The sequence below is a fragment of the Cricetulus griseus genome, chromosome 8 (assembly GCF_003668045.3).
Source record: "Cricetulus griseus strain 17A/GY chromosome 8, alternate assembly CriGri-PICRH-1.0, whole genome shotgun sequence".
In the NCBI taxonomy this organism is placed as follows: Eukaryota; Metazoa; Chordata; class Mammalia; order Rodentia; family Cricetidae; genus Cricetulus; species Cricetulus griseus.
This window is the reverse complement of record NC_048601.1, coordinates 25,522,299-25,539,075: the sequence shown is the minus strand read 5'-3', so window position 1 is coordinate 25,539,075 and position 16,777 is coordinate 25,522,299. Positions and strand designations below refer to the sequence as shown.

Below are 16,777 nucleotides of genomic sequence, written 5' to 3'. Positions count from 1 at the left end.
ACTGGGTTTGGGTACCAAAAAGGATCTTAGGAGCAGCAAGATGGCTCAACAGGTAAAAGCACTTGTTGCACAAAGCCTGGCAATCTGTGTTCAATCCCTGCAACCACTGTAGCAGAGGACAGTCAACTCCTGAAAGGTGTCCTTTGACCTCTACATGGGCACCACAGCGTGTGTGTGCCCGTTCTAACACACATCCATCAAATCCACACAATAACTAACTAAATTAGTAACTCCACCCACCCCTCTCTTGGTTTTCTGAGATAGGGTTTCTCTGTGTAACAGCCCTGGCTGTCCTGGAACTTGCTCTGTAAATCAGGTTGGCCTTGAACTCAAAGAGATCCATGTGCCTCTGCCTTCAGAGTGCTGAAACTAAAGGTGTGCACCAACACACCCAACTTCAGCCTTTTCTTTTTGAAAAATGATCTCAGTAGAAGACTGCCCTTCTTTCACAGTGAGAAACATGGTGGAAAACAAACAGCATGGCCCGTGAGTTCACTACAGTACAGCAAACGAGAGCACAGATGACACAAAAACCAGCTTGATTACTTTCCTATGTTTCCTACTTAATGGCCATTTGCTTTAGACAAGCTCTTGAGCCTTCCTGTGCCTTAGCTTCCTAATTGCTAAGTGAAAACGAGAATACGTATGCCTTACGGGACTGACACTCAAGGAGCTGCCTGCGTGTGCAGCACTCAGTATTAGCACCATGCTCACTGTCCAGAGAAACCAGACAAGGAACAGAGCTAAGACTGGAACACAAGTCTCTTAACTCCCAGTGTGCCATTAGCACACTAACACGAACATATACCTTATCGCCACTGACCACACTTACCCAGATGTCACATTTGCCAGGAAAGAAGCGTTCAGGGATGCGGGCAGCATAGAGGGCAGCTCCTGTGATATAGAGGCTAGCCATGAGCATTAGCCAGCCTATCTGCCCTATGGTGGCAGCCTTCAGGAAGCCTTCAGAGATGACATAGTGCAAGGTAGGGATGATTCCACTCAGGCCTAAGCCCACAAACACTCCTAAGACATCAGAAGAACAGAATAAAAAGAAAACACACAAGGAAAATAAGAAAGAAGTCAATATTATGACATAGTACTATTTACTCTGATCAACTTAAAATTTCAAAATATCATTCTTTTTGGGTTTTTTTTGTGTTTGTTTGTTTTTGTTTTCAAGACGGGGTTTCTCTGTGTAATAGCTCTAGCAGTCCTGATACTAGCTTTGTAGAACAGGCTGGCCTTGAAGTCACAGAGATCCATCTGCCTCTGCCTCCTGAGTGCTGGGATTAAAGGCATGCACCACCACTGCCTGTTTGTGCCACCTCTGATGGTGGTCATTTTTGCTTTAAAGAAAAAAGAAGGTCCTTCAAACTTTGAGACACCATCACATAATACAACATAGCTATGTTCTATTTACAGATATGAGAAGCCTCGCTGTAAACCAGGCTGTATAAGCAACTCTGAAGGTTAGTTAGAACCACACTGCCAAGAGCTTTAGGAATAGAAACCATGGGGAGTTTGCCTAAACTTCCTTGAATACCATCCTTTTACAGGCAGATTGCAACAGGCTGTACATGATGGAAGCTTTCCCCACAGACTCTAAAACTCAACCCAGCACCACCAGTAAGCTGTTGTGTGAGTGCCTCTAAGGCATTGCTATACTCCTGTTCTTTTCCTTTGCATATGAAAAAAGGCTGCTAATAGTGCATTTCACTCTCAAAGTCAAAGGCTCAAGACTTAACCTTCTGGAGTTTATAAATAGCAGACTGCTCAGCTCCACTCAGCAAAGATGTTCTAATCTCATGCACTCAAATAGGTTTAACACCACGGACCTAGTGACAACCACAGAGCTAGTGCTGGCTATTGTTTATTTGCTCATGTGGGTGTCTTAACAAGGAGAGCAGACTGCTATAATGTCATCAACATAAGATTAGTTCTGTGTCTAATATTCTAATTGCATGCAGATGAACAAGAAAAAAATATGTGTTGCAATAGCACTTGGGTGGCACTGGGTACTACTTTGGGGGAAGAAAACAGAAGATACAACTTCAGACAACAGAGTCTCAGTTCATAAAGATTTTGTCAGAATCACTCAGCATAGGCTACTGCTTTCAAAACTAAAGGCAATGTTTTTCAACCTTCTGATTCTGCAAATGCCACATTCAAAGGAGAAGACTGCCAATGTCACAGGGCACTCAGTAGGCATTACCTAAATACCAAAGGACCCGACATTAGAGAAGTATGGCATCTACTTTATTGGCACATAATCAGCAATGAACTCAGGTCTTATTTATCAAAGTGATTTAAATTAAAATATAAAATACTAAATAGAACACAAGAAGAATCAGTCACCACAAAGTACACTAAGCTGAAACAATGACAGAACTCATAATATTGTATTACTTCCTCAAATAAACATCTTAGCACTGCCCTTCAACCCTGCGTTTTCTAATAACCAGCTACCAGGTTAGAAGTCCCGCAAGAACGACAGTTACTTCATATCTGCACTGCAAAAACACAGCATCGGTTTGTTAACAGCACACCATAAATGACCTGTGAGAACTACACGTTCACATGCACTCACCTGCTCTGACTCCCCGATACTGAGGGGTGGCAAACATGTCCCACTGGGAGACGATAATGGCTGCAATACCCAGCACACAGATGACAATCAGGTAGATGAAGCAAGGTTGTGGGTTACAGTAGAAAGAATAATAAAGCCAAGGAACAAAACTTCCCATGATCAGAAGAGCAATACCAGAGTAATCCAATCTAGGATTGAAATTTAAAAGAACTCCATTTAATGCTAAAAATTATCATCTGTTATAGGCTCCAATTAATCCCCCATGACTTATAACATCAGCAGCAACTAAGAAGCAAATGTGTTGTTTGCATCAATTAAGGGAAGATGTTCCCATGGGATAACATCAAGACTCCTTCCTGCCAGCTCTGCCGGAGGTTGTTCCTGCCCCACTGACCCTAAAGCACACGATAATATGGACAGTATGGACAGTACGAATACTTACTTGGAGAAGAGTCGGGAAACCCCTTCTGAGTGGCAGTAGACTGTGTGGAAGAGCCATGAAAATGAAAGGCAGAGAATGGCGCCCAAGAAGAACAACCCGAAGACCACTTTCTCTTGCAGAGGGGCCACAAAGGATATATTTGGGCGAAACATATAAAAGATCCCCAGGCACAGGAAGAATACACAACCTAGGAAAGGAATGCGAGATATGGATGAAATTCGATCCGTGGTGTTGTGTGCTGGTTTCAATTTTTCCCAGTAGCAGTAATACCAGAACCACAAATTCTTTGAGAAAAGTTTTCAAAATAAAAAAGTTTATCCAAGATTTTAGTTTACTTCCAATACTGCTAGTGTCATATATACTTCTGCTTTATAAACTTTAAAGAATATAATGACTAGCTAAGGATGCAGCCAGTGGTGGTCCAGCATGCACAAAGCCCTGGTTCTATCTCTAGCACCACATACACCAGGTGTGGTGGCTCGCACCTTAATCCCAGCACCTGGGAGAAAGCAGCAGCAGGATTACAAATTCAAGGTCATCCTCAGTAGAGGGAATCTGAGGTAGCCTAGTTTATGTAAGACCCAGTCTTTTAAAAAGGGAAAAAATAAAGGAAAAAGATAATTTCTCATTCACCTAAGGACCACAATCCAAAAAGAAGCCAGAGTACGGCTACCTCTTAGACTTCAGCATGAATTATCAACTTATGCATTTTGACATGTGCTGCAGGTGCTTTCAAAGGTCTATTTTACATTTGCTTATAGATATTGAAGAGACCTGTGCTATTTCTCTGGTCCTCACTAGTGGACCAGGACATTAGTGTCAGAAACTGCCCACTTAATTGTCTGTTTTGTGTGAGACGGGGGTCTCACTACCATGTGGCTCTGGCTGGCCTAAAGCTCACTCTGTAGACCAGGCTGGTGTCAAGTATCTGCCCGCCTCTGCCTCCTGAAAGCAAGACTGAAGTTGTGTTGCTACCACCACAGGCTCACACCAAGATTTACTATTTGGTTGTTTTATGGTTTTGTGGAGGATTGAACTCAAGATCTCCTAACATGCTAGGCAAGCTCTTCACTGAGAAGTCCTCCTTAACTCTTTGTACTTTTTAAAAATGATTTCTCTATTGCTATGTGTATGGGTGTTTTGCCTACAAGTATGTCTGTGCACTGTGCCCATGGAGGCCAGAAAGAGTACTGGATTCTCTTGCTGGAGTCACAGGTGGTTTGTCAATGCCATTTGGGTGCTGAGGACCAAATTCAGGTCTTCTGCAAGAGCAGTAAGTGCTCTTAACCACTGAGCCATCTTTCCAGCCCCTTTTCAGTACTAATGTGTGTGCCATTTTACAGGCTGATTTTTCAACACTTTCACTACATTGCCCAGACACATTCTAACAGGGGCAGGCCTTGAACTTATGATCCTCCTGTCTCAGCTTCCCTTATAGCAGTGCCACTAGGTCTGGCTTACACTCAGTTCTTGAATTGTCTCCACAATAAGATACCATGTTCTTATTGTTTAATAGAGGGCTAAGGAAAGCACAAACAGGAGCTGGTAAATGATTGTGCTTTAACATTTTATTTCATTGACTTAGATGCTACCAACAAATTTGATTATTCTTACTATATTAGCAGGAAACTGGAGACACAGTAGAAAATAAACGTGAGGTAAGAAATGCAAGTCAAATGAAGTACATCCAGAAACTTGTACATTCTCAAGCCTGTACAGCCATTAGGACTAACTGCAAACCAGCTTCATCATGCCAAACAGAACCCTTGTACCTGTTGTCATCCAATGTCCTTTACGCCCTCCAGCACTAAACAGTAACTACTTTCTCTCTTTATGGATTTGCCTTTTCTGGACACTTCATGTACATGGAACCATACAATTAAGTAGCCTATTAAGTCTCTTCATTTAATGAGCTTAGCGGCTCACTCAGCATGTTGTATCAAACACCCAGTAATTCATCTTCTTACAGCTAAATTCTCTTTTTTTTAAAATCTTACTTTTACTTACTTGTTTGTGTGCATGTGTATGGAGGCTAGGGAACAACCTGTAAGAACCAATTTTCTCCTTCCACCATTTAAGTCCTGGGAATTGAACTCAGGTCATAAAATCTAGAGGCAACAAAAGCCTTTCCCCACTAACGACCTCACTGGAACCCAAACAATGTTCTATTGCATGGGTATATCACATTTGGTTTATCTATTCAGCGACAGATTGTCTGATAAAAATAAACCTTTTCCAAGTACATGTTTGTCATACAGAAAGGTCCACAGTACATGTTGGTCATCTGTGTACCTTCTCTATAGAAATGTCTACAGAGAAGCTTTACTGCTCCCTCAAAAGGGTGGGCTATTTATATTGTTGACTTGTAACAAGAGTCCTATAGTAGACCAGATATACTATGATATGTAAAGATTTTCTCACTCTGTGAGTTATCTTTTTAACTTGCTTGACAACATTCTGTGACATTTTTGTTTTGTTTTGACAAAATCCAACTTATTTTCTTTGGCTGTATATACTTTAGGTATCAATTCTAAGAAACTGTTATCTACCAGGTGGTGGTGGCATGCACCTTTGATCCTTGGGAGGTAGAAGCAGGCCAATCTGAGTTTGAGGCCAGTCTGGCTTACAGAGCAAGTTCCAGGACAGCCAGGACTACACAGAAAAACTCTGTCTCAAAAAAAAAAAAAAAAAAAAAAAAAAAAAAAAAAAAAAGAAAAAAAAATCCAAAACAAACAAAACCTGTTACCTAACTCAGGTTGAAGGGACCAGCTCCCCATTTTGGCAGAATGACAGTAACACATGCTTGCCCTGACCTTGCCTTGGTCACTAGGTCGTCAGATGCCTACCTCGTGGCAAGGAACCAATCAGAAGTTAGCTGGTGGTGCTATGCTTTACGGCTCTGAGAGTGCCTTACAGACAAGCGCACAGCAATGATGCACAGAGCATAGCAACCACCCTGGGAGGGCCTATGGGCCATAACAACCAGTTGACCAATCAACACAGGGCAAACCCTCCAAGCCTGGAGGCACACCAATCCTGAGCCTGTGCGTACCCCTAGATACTCCCCTTACACTGCCCTGTAAGATCTCTATGCAGCCCCTTCAAGCTGTCTTTGCTAGCCATCCATCATGGCGGGTGGATGAAAGGCCTGAGCTAACATGGGGTTAGCTTGTTAAACAATTATAATAAAACCTTGTGCAGTTTGCATCAAGCTTTCAACTCCTCCTGGTGATTGGGGTAACCACGTTCCTGGACCAAGATCCTGGGGGGCCTGAGCCTGGGGGGGGGTCTTTCAAGGTCACCAAGACTTATATCTGTTTTTCCTAAGGGTTTATAGTATTAGCTCCTGTATGAAGTTGGGACTGAACTTGATTTGGTTTCGGTTTCAAGACAGAATCTTACTATATAGCTCAGGTGATACTCATAATCCTGTCTCACTTCCTAGGTGCTGGAATTATAGGAGTATGCTACTGTGTATCATACTACTTCATTCTTCTTTATTCGATCGACTACCTCAGCTCTATTGTGCCTTTTACTGAAAAGATTATCCTTTCTCCCTTCTATATTCTTTAATAAAAAAAATGGAAAAATGTCTATTTCATATTCTATTTACATCAACTGAAAATAACCTAAACAATGACAGAAAAACATCTTACATTCTCATATATCTTTTCATTTCTTATTAAAATACTATTTTCTACAGCAATTCTTGCCTTGCCTCACTTGACACCACTGTCAAAAGGTCTAGGAAAGAAGGTAGGCATGAGGTGCACACAGGTTGTTAGACCCCCGGAAAAACTCAGGTATCCAGGGTCCCAGGCCACGACCACGGTCACCCCAATCACCAGGCAGAATTGAGGGCTTGATGCAAACTGCATGAGGCTTTTATTGTTTTTAACGAGCTAACCCCATGTTAGCTCGGGTCTTTCACCCACTCGCCATGGTGGATGGCTAGCAAAGACCCCTCAAACCGGCTGCCAATAGATCTTGTAGGGCAGCGTAAGGGGAGTGTCTAGGGGTACGCACAGGCTCAGGATTGGTGTGCCACCAGGCTTGGAGGGCTTGCCCTGTGTTGATTGGCCAACTGGTTGTTATGGCCCATAGGCCCTCCCAGGGTGGTTGCTATGCTCTGTGCATCATTGCTGTGTGCCTATCCGTAAAGTACACCCAGAGCCATAAAGCATAGCGCCACCAGCTAACTTCTGATTGGTTCATTGTCACGAGGCAGGCACCTAACCTCTAGTGTCTAAGGAAAGGTCATAGCGAGCACGTGTTACTGTCATGGCTGCCGAAATGGGTGGCTGGTTCCTTCATTCCTAGCAAAAACCACAGATCCGGGGGTCTAACAAGGTAATTGCAACACTCAAGAGGCTAAGGAGAGGCAGGCATTGGTGGCACACGTCTTTAATCCCAGCACTTGGGAGATAGAGGCAGGCGATCTTTGTGAGTTCAAGACCAGCCTGGTCCACAAAAGCTAGTTCCAGGACAACCTCCAAAGCCACAGAGAAACCCTGTCTTGAAAAACAAAAACAAAACAAAACGACAACAAAAAAAAGCTGTCGGGGCCCAAAAATTATTGATTATAAAGTATTGGGATCAAAACCTCTGCTCCATTTTCCAGGAGCCTGAATCTCCCATTGTCTTTCAGATGCTGGCTAAATTACCGCTGGATGGCTTGGCCTCAGTGAAAAATGTCTCCTTGTTTGCATAGCAACAGACTTAGGCCCTGGGTGTGCCAGCACCTGTCCAGAGGTTTTCGTCTAAGTGCCTAGGGACTGTTTAGGTGCCTCTTGAATTAAAAGCATTACTTGACATCAGCTATATACATGATAGTAGATGCCTCTGTATTCTTTAATTCAGCTGTGGTCATCCCCACTGTTGGAAAGCTATTTAGGAGGATGCTTGAATAAACCGGAGACTCCAGTTTCCAGCATGGACTGAGAGCCCTCCTGAAATGACAAGATGCCTGTGTCTCGCCTTTATTGCCCTTGGGTAGCTAGGAATTTCTCAGTCCAGCAACCCCCCACCCCACTCAGGGATGGAGTCGGAGCCACCCAGCTAGCTCTGATCTCAGCCCTAAGGACACCAGTCCAGAATAGACTCTGTAGTGTGGGACTGATACAAATTGGACCCCAGCAAAAGGCTAAGACCTCTCCAGACTAGCCTAGGATACACAGTGGGAGTCTGCCTCAAAACAAGAATCTAGGAAAAAAAAAGATGAGTTGGATGTAATAAAGTCACAGCACAAGTTGGGAAGAGCAAAGAGTAAACCAACGAGAAATTATCACTGAAAATCTAAGGGGAAAGAGGTAAATTCTATCATATTTTTTAAGAGCTGTACATACACTCAAAATACATTAAAATCAAAGAAAATGAAGTAAATCACTAATTTCATTATACCACTGACATTACATACCTAGGAGATGTGTCCAAATGTTGCCTGTCTCTGTGTGTATTCTGAAAATGCTCTTAAAACAGGCCCGGAAAGAAGGCATAGGAGGTCGGTGTCCATGGAGAAGGAAATCATTATCCTTAAGCCAATCTGGTAGCACATCATGAGGGATTACTCGCCATCGACCTTCCCAAACCTAGTTATTCATTGAAGAATGTTATCAAACATTTTGTTATCAAACAAACTTTTGTTGTCATTTAGCAACACTGTTCCCAAACAACTTTTACCATAATTTTATATTGGAGAAAATAAAGGACTTATAAAAAAATTGTATTTCTAAATGGTAGTCTTTGTTAGGAACAGGAAAGCACAAATAAAATACCAAATTATGTCCTAAAAGACCTTGGTTTTAGTCCAGCTAAGGGGAAGAGGAATTCAAAGCCCCAGCTACACAGACCTTCAATCATCGACAACAGACTTTACCTCAGAAAAATGTCATTAAATATGACCATTTTATACTTAATGCTCGTTGCTTCATTTCATGTCTTTTCCTAAAAAGTGTCCTCTCTGCTTTGTACTACAAGAAAACTGAGGTGTTAAATGGAAAAAGCACAAGGGTAAAGAGATTTGGGGTCTCTGCTGTTAACTAGTGTGAGTTTAACCAAAGGGGGTTAGAACCTTGATACTGCCTCCTGAGAAAGACGGTTCACCACCGCACCCTATTGATTTTAACCCTCCTGTCTTTCTGAAACCTTACACCATGATGATCTACTTCACCCAGGAGTCAGTAGCAAACAAGAGAGAAGAGTTTCTGCTACTGTGCTCTGCAGTGCTTCCATCTAACACACTATAAAGCTAATCAGGACTCAAAAGACGTCACCCCACTACCCCTGGAGATCTTAGAACAAAGCAAAGAGCTAAGCCACATAAACTGGGCTCTGAAAGGTTCAGGTATTATGCTGGCCTGCCTCTGTTACCTGTCGGAATCCGCTCTGGCAGTACCCTGGTCAGCCCAGGGTTCCATGGGAACTAAGTCTGCACGCAGGTGCAAAGGACCCCTTTAAAAGACAGATCCCTGCCCACTTACTCTCTCTCTATTCTCTCTTTACTCTCCTTCTCTGCTCTTCTTTCCTTCCTCCCTCCCTCCCTCCCTCCCTCCCTCCCTCCTCCCCCCCCCCTCTCTCTCTCTCTCTCTCGCCACCAGCCATGGCAGTCAGTCAGCCATTAACCCTGTTTCTCTTCTCCTTTAGTCTCCCTACCCTTCGGGGCCTATAATAAACTGGTTAATATGTCTAATAGTCTCCGGTCTCATCTTGCGCCTCCTCTTCTTCTTTATCTTTAATTTAAGCAAAATAATAACAGGCTCTCCTCCCCATTCTGTGGAAGATTGTCACTTGCCTGCTACTGTGCCCCTCCTTTCACTCCACAACCCATTTCCTGTTCTCTGCCCTCTTATTTCCTTACTGACAACTATAAAAAGAAGTGTTCCTCTGTGGGCACTTCTATTCTCCTAAGGGAAGTGCCAACTTCAGAACAGATGCAGCCCTATCTATTAAATCAGTCTTATCCCCTCCTTCCTCTCTCTTTATCTCTCTCACCTTCCAGTTCAAAACTCCGGGCCTATACTCACTGATGCTAACCTGGTCAATCTATGTATATCCCTAAAGTCAAATAAATAAAATGAGCCAAGATGACTCTCATCTTCACTGTTCCCTGCTAGTTCTTCAGTTGTCCCATGTAGCTACGAAGGACTGCTTCTAAGAACACCTGTTGACAGAAAATTCTGCAGATGCCTAACTCTTTAAATGACAGTGTAAGAAAAAACAACACCAACAACAAAAAACCCTTGTATACTTGTTTTTCTTAAATATTTTCGTTCTTCTTTTAAAATTCTATTTTCCTCAGATGGGGGTTTCACTATACTGCTTAAGCTGGCTGTGAATTCATACACTAAAGTGATCCTCTTGTCTCAAACTATCAAAAAAGCTGGAACTGGAAGCAATACAACAGCTATGAGGGAGAGAAAAGGAGACCACAATACATTTTTAATGCCAATCACCTGCCTCTCAAGATAAAACAAAAAACGAACTTACACACACACACTTGAGCTCACACACACAGGGGTGGGGGAGGAAGGCTTTTTCTGACATACCTACTTGTGATGGTTAGTTTTGATTGTTACCTTGATATAACCAAGAACAGACTCTCATTAAGTGATTACCTAGATCAGGTTGGCCTGTAGGCCTATTTGTGGGGAACTGTCTCGATTACATTAACCATATTGATTACATAACTTGGTTACATTAATTGAGAAGGCCTGTCCATCGTGGGAGGTACCATTCCCTGGGTTTAGGTGCTGAACTGAGTAGAGTAGAAAAAGCAAGCTGAGCTCAGGCAGGCATACATACACTCATTCTCTCTGCTCTAGACCATGGGTGTAACTGTTTCAAGTCCCTGATGCAAAGGATCCCCAAAGAATGATGGACTCTAACCTGGAACTGTGGGCCAAAATAACCCCTTTCTCTCCTAAGCTGTTCTGTGTCAGCATATTTCTTCCAGCAACAGAGACTGAGAATAGAAAGTTGTAACAGAAACTGGTACCAGAAGTGGGATCTGCTGTGATGAACCTAACTATATGATTTTTTTTTTTTTTTTTTTGGTTGGTTGGTTTGATTCTTGTTCCATTTGAGTCAGCTTTTGTAGGTTTTTACTGAAGTGTGGAAGAGTTTAGAACTTCAGGCCAGAAAAGCCATTGAATGCTGTAGAAAACACTTACAGGTTGTCCTTGTGGAAGCTTGGAAGAATGTTGAAAGAAATACAAACCAATGAAGGCTGAGCTCATGAGCTCTCAGAGGGGAACAAGGATTCTACCCAGTACCTGCACAGGGGCCATTAATGGGATATTTGGTCAAATATCTGGCTTCATTTTGCTCAGGTCCTGAGAACCTAAGTGAAGTTGATTTCCTTGTAACATTAAACTATATCCTGAAATTACAGGCTAAAATAGAATCTTTCTCCCTTAGGTTGCTTTTTGTCAGGGTATTTAATGACAGCAACATGAAAACTAGGACACTATCCTAGCCACTTGCTTATCTGATTAAAAAACCACTAGAATCTCTATATTTTTTTCAACAAGTAACTTCAATTCTAGCTATTATTTTTAAAAGGTAACTACAATTTTACCTTCATTTTAAGAAAACAAAGTAACTTTAATTCTATCATTTAAAAAAAAAGCACCTTCAATTCTAGCTATCATTTAAAAAAAAAAAAAACCTACAATGAGTCCTAGGGACTCAGACAATGGACTGAAAAAACACTTAAAAACCTAGCTGAACTTAATAAATGAACATGAAAATCTTGAAATGTCTACCACAGCAGTTTCATTGCCTGTGGAATCTCTAGAAACAACAACTACACTGTTCATATTAAACAGAAGAACGGGTTTTGTATGGCTTTTTAATAACTCTAATACAACCACTCCAAACTGTTTCATTCTGTCTTATCTAATCTACATTTACCCTGTTAACCTGTATCAGGAGAAATTCATATCCCAATTGGACATTCTGGTGACATAGAAACTTTATTTCTATGTTTTACAAATGTATCATCAACAGATTCAAACCAGAATTATTTGTCCCCCATCTTACAATGGATCCCCCTACTTGCCAAGCAGGACAAAAAGCAAAGGACTACCATCTTCTTTCACAATGTCTCCTTGCGAATGGCAATCTTACCTTACAAACAAACTCTTCCATTCTTTCCATAGCATGATGGGCTTGTAGGAGAGGAGACATGCCCATAAACCCTTCATCTTCCTGGGAATTGTCATCTTTGCACTCGAGTTCCTCAGAGCTCTGCAAAGACATCACAGCAAGAGTCAAAGACAGGTCCTTTGCAGATGCAAAGGTTTAAAGTCAAGCCTCAGTCAAGCATCAACAACAGTCAGTAGCAGTAAGTTCATTATAAACCTATTAGCATTAAAAATGAAGCCAAGCACTGTGCTGTACGCTTTCAATCCCAACAGAGATAGGCAGATCTCTGAGTTTCTAGCCAGCCAGGGCTACACAGTGAGACCAAAATAAGACAAAACAAATAAACAGAGTTTTCTCCTTTCTGAGGGATAAACAAATGCCTATTATAACAGCATCCCTATGCTCACTCCACAGTCTGTTTCTTGAGTAGCTTTATTAGTCTCCTTTGAGTTTTAAGAGTTACTTCTATAGGTCAGTGAGAGCTGGATAATGGGAATTTGATCCCTGGAAGCCACATAATGGTAGATAGGCTGTCTGCTGACCTCCACATGTGCACCCTGGCACATGGGCCCCACCCCTTTGTATCACGCACACACACACAAATATCTTCAAATCACCTTTGACAAAGTCCAACACCCCTTCATAATAAAGGCCTAGAAGAAACTAGAAGCTAAGACAGGATGATTATGAACGCCAGGCCAACTGAGCTACATAACTAGACCCTGGCTTAAAAAATAAAAAGGAAGGCCAGGAGGTGGTGGCACATGCCTTTAGTCCCAGCACTGGAGAGGCAGAGGCAGGTGGATCTCTGTGAGTTCGAGACCAGCCTGGACTACAAGAGCTAGTTCCAGGACAACCTCCAAAGCCACAGAGAAACCCATCTTGAAAAACCAAATAAATAAATAAATAAATAAATAAATAAATGGAAAAAGGAAGTTGGAAGGGAGGGAGGGTGGGAAAGGAGGGTAGGGCGGGAAGAAGTGAGAAAAGGAAGGGAGAGAAGGAAGAAGAGGAAGAAAAGTTTCTACTTCCAGACTTCAATATAGGGGCTCAGGAGACAGCTTATTCAAGACCAACCTGGACTGCATGAGACCCTGTCTCAAAACAAACACTAGTGACAACAGCAACCAGAAAGAACAAAACAAAACATACAATTACGACTATCAAGAAAGGAAAACATATGCCATGATCCTCATCTAATGGAAGTATTCTAACTGAATACTTCCATTAGATGAGGCTGAATACTTCTGAAATTTCAGAAGTATTCAGTACCCTGAATACTTCTGAAATTTCAGGCAGGATAAAAACAGAGGCAAGAGTGAGGCCTGTCTACACCGTGAGACCCTGTTTTGAATCCAACATACACACACACACACACACACACACACACACACACACACACACACATATTCTCTCTCTCCTCTCTCTCTCTCTCTCTCTCTCTCTCTCTCTCTCTCTCTCTCTCTCTCTCTCTCTCTCTCTCTCTCTCTCTCAATGAGAGGGGCTGAAATGATCAGTGCAGACAAGTGGAGACAGCTTGTGCAGATGTCAGTTCTTTCAAGGAGCTTCACAGAGCAGAATACAGCTAAGTAGGGTCACAGCAGAAAGAACTTGCTTCCAAGCTGAGAAGGGAAGACGCTGGGAGTTCACACAAATCCCTTCGAAGGCCTGGAGATGCACTCTGAATTCATTGAACAATAGCTTTCTCATATTTTTTTTTATTGCTCTCGAGACAGGGTCTCACTGTGTAGCTCTCTGGCTGTCCTGGAACGCTCCTTGTAGACCAGGCTGGCCTCAAACTCAGAGATCACCTGCCTCTGCCTCCCAAGTGCTGGGATTAAAGGCATGCACGCTTGGCTGAAAACTAGCTTTTCAAAGGATGAATATAGCCTCTCTGCTACTATAAGGAGCAAAGATGATAGAAACGGTGAAAGGAGATTTATGGAATTGGAAGGAATAGGGCAGGAGTCTTGGCCGGTGATTTCTGTACTTTGTTTTAAAGTAGGAGATGGGGAAAATGCATAGAAATGCAGAGACAGAGACTGGATGCTTAAGAATGAAAAAGGTGTTGTGGTAGTTTGAATCAGAAATAATATTTGGTACCTAGTTGATGGCAGTTTGGGGAGGTTTAAAGGGTACAGACTAGCTGCAAGAAGTATGTCAGTCACTAAGAATGGACTCTGAAATTAAAACCTGTACCATTTCCAGTTCAGTCTATCTGTGCTTGGGTAAAGGCTGTGCTCTCTGAGCCTGCTGTTCCTCTACCATGCCTGCTACTTGCTGCATGCTCTCCTGTCATGATACTCACATCCCTCTCCAACTGTAAGTACAAAATAGCTTTCTTCTCTAAGGTGCACTGGTTATGGTGTTTTATCACAGCAACAGAAAATTAGTACAGATACTAAAGCCACTGGAGAATATGATGATAGTTTCTTCCAAATTCAGATATTTGGGACCTTAAAACACAGGCACAGACCCAAGGGACAGATTTAGAGATGAATGGACCAGGGTCCTAGGCTCCTAAATCCATCTTTAAAAAAAAAAAAATCACTATTTTAGTTATACAAATGTTTTGGTTGTAAGTGTGAATGCGTACCATATACATGATCTGCTACCAGCCAAGGTCAGGTGTGGAATCTCCTGGGACTGGAGTTACAGACCATTTGTAAGCTGCTATGTGGATGCTGGGAATTGAGTTCAGGTCCTCTTCAAGAATAAGTATTCTTAACCACTGAACCAATTCTCCAACCCTACCAAAATCCATCCTTATAAACCATGGTCTGTGTATTTATTCCCTCATCTTGTTTTACATGTAATGATTGGCAGAGTCCAGAAAGACTGGCAGGTGGCTCAACAAATAGAGTAGCTCCCTGACAGATTCCAAAACAGTTAGCAGAGTAGCAGTTGGTAGGCAGGAGAGGTTCCCAATACAGGAGAGGGCTTCTGCAAGAGGCTAAGGGATTCAGCTGTCGCCCCAGGAGCAGCACAATCTAAGAAGTAAGTCTTTTAAGCAGAAATGATGTTTTCTTATCTGTAAACAGTATTATCTGTGCTCAGTTTGTAAGGCCAGTCTAAGGACTGAGTCCATCACTGTTCAGTTTGTAGGAAAGTGTCTGGCACCATCGTACTCAACGGGAGTGTTTCTCCTTGTCCCCATCTATCCCTTTGGCCCTTCTTGCTCATCTACTCACTTGACAGGACCATCAGCTAGTCTGGTGCCCGCCTGTCCTGCTGCCTGTGCATGAACTGCACCCGTTTCACCTGACACACAAGGAGTGATAATGTTCACACAGTACACCTATGAAATATTTTTTCAATTTTCTTTTTTTATTTTTCAGAGACAGTCTCATCACGATGTAGCTCAAAGCTGTCCTGGAGCTATTTAGCCCAGGTTGGCTTCAAACTTACTGTACCCCTTCCTCAGTGCTGGGATTACAAGGATGGGCTACCACGCTTGACTAGATTCTTTTTCTTCTCTCTGCCACAGCCAGTCACAGGACAACTTTATACAACTGGTTCTCTCCTTTCACTCAAGGTCAGGATTGCACAACAAGTACTCTAGGCACTGAGCCGCCTCACCATCAAGAGATTCTTAAGTGAAATTCTTACGTTTGATCTAGCATGGATAAACACCTATGATATCATGCTGAGTGAGATAAGCTCGTTACTGAAGGATGAACATTCTGTGATTTCACTTACCTGTCATCAAATTTGACTAGCAAAAAGCAAAATGATGGTTGTCAGGAATTAAGGAGCGTGGCAAAGGGCAGACAATCTTTAACAGACACAGAGTTTCAGTTTAACAAGGTGAAAAAGTTCTAGAAATGGAGGAAGTTTGTGGTTATGTACTTAACTACCACAAAAATGCACTTAAAAATCATTTAAATCCTGGACTTTACATCATGCACACCTTGCAACAATAAAAAAAAATATCTAATACATTTATTAACCACTTTAAACCTGAAATTAAATGAATGAGTTTTTGTTTGTTTGCTGTTTTTAAGAATACAGGTGGGGCTCCATAGTTAAGAGCCCTGGTTGCTCCTCCAGAGGACCAAGATTCAATTCCCAGCACCAATATGGTAGCTCACAACTGTATGTAATTCCAGTTCCAGGGGATCTGACCCCCTCAAACAGACATACATGCAGTTAAAACACCAATGCACATAACATAAGCAAGTAAATCATTATATAAAAATGCAGATAAGGTTTGCTACCTGTGGTGACACACGCCTTTAATCCCAGTACTCGGCAGGCAGAAGCAGGTGGATCTCTGTGAATTTGAGGCAGGTCCGACCTACAAAGAGTTTCAGGCCAGCTAGGACTACAAAAATATATGTAAAGGGCTGGAGCAGTGGCTCAGGGGTTAAGAACACTTGCTGGTCTTCAAGGACCACGATTCAATTCCCAGCACTGCCATGGCAGCTCACAACCATTTTTAACTCCAGTTCCTTCTGGAGTTAAAATGACACCTTCTTCTGGCCTCCTTGGGCACCAAGAATACATGTGGCACACAGACATACATACATGCAGGCTAAACACCCATATGCATAAATTAAAAATAAATATAAAACAGGACACATTAAAACAGAATAGTGAAT

At 42.3% G+C, this 16,777-nt stretch overlaps 1 protein-coding gene across 3 annotated transcripts in view; it reads right to left on the bottom strand.

Annotated features, from left to right (window-relative positions):
• Positions 1-16,777, bottom strand: part of Adipor2 (adiponectin receptor 2) — a 42,274-nt gene that overhangs the window by 3,656 nt on the left and 21,841 nt on the right. For 2 of the 3 annotated variants that reach the window (XM_027429275.2, XM_027429276.1), the window contains exons 3-7: positions 12,159-12,278; positions 8,449-8,620; positions 3,033-3,219; positions 2,591-2,778; positions 833-1,026 (exon numbers count right to left, since the gene is read on the bottom strand). In XM_027429275.2, coding sequence (XP_027285076.1) covers positions 833-1,026; positions 2,591-2,778; positions 3,033-3,219; positions 8,449-8,620; positions 12,159-12,278 — 861 coding nt within the window. Of the gene's footprint in view, positions 1-832; positions 1,027-2,590; positions 2,779-3,032; positions 3,220-8,448; positions 8,621-12,158; positions 12,279-15,875; positions 15,901-16,777 lie in introns of those variants that run through there. The other variant, XM_035448453.1, reaches the window with a different exon arrangement.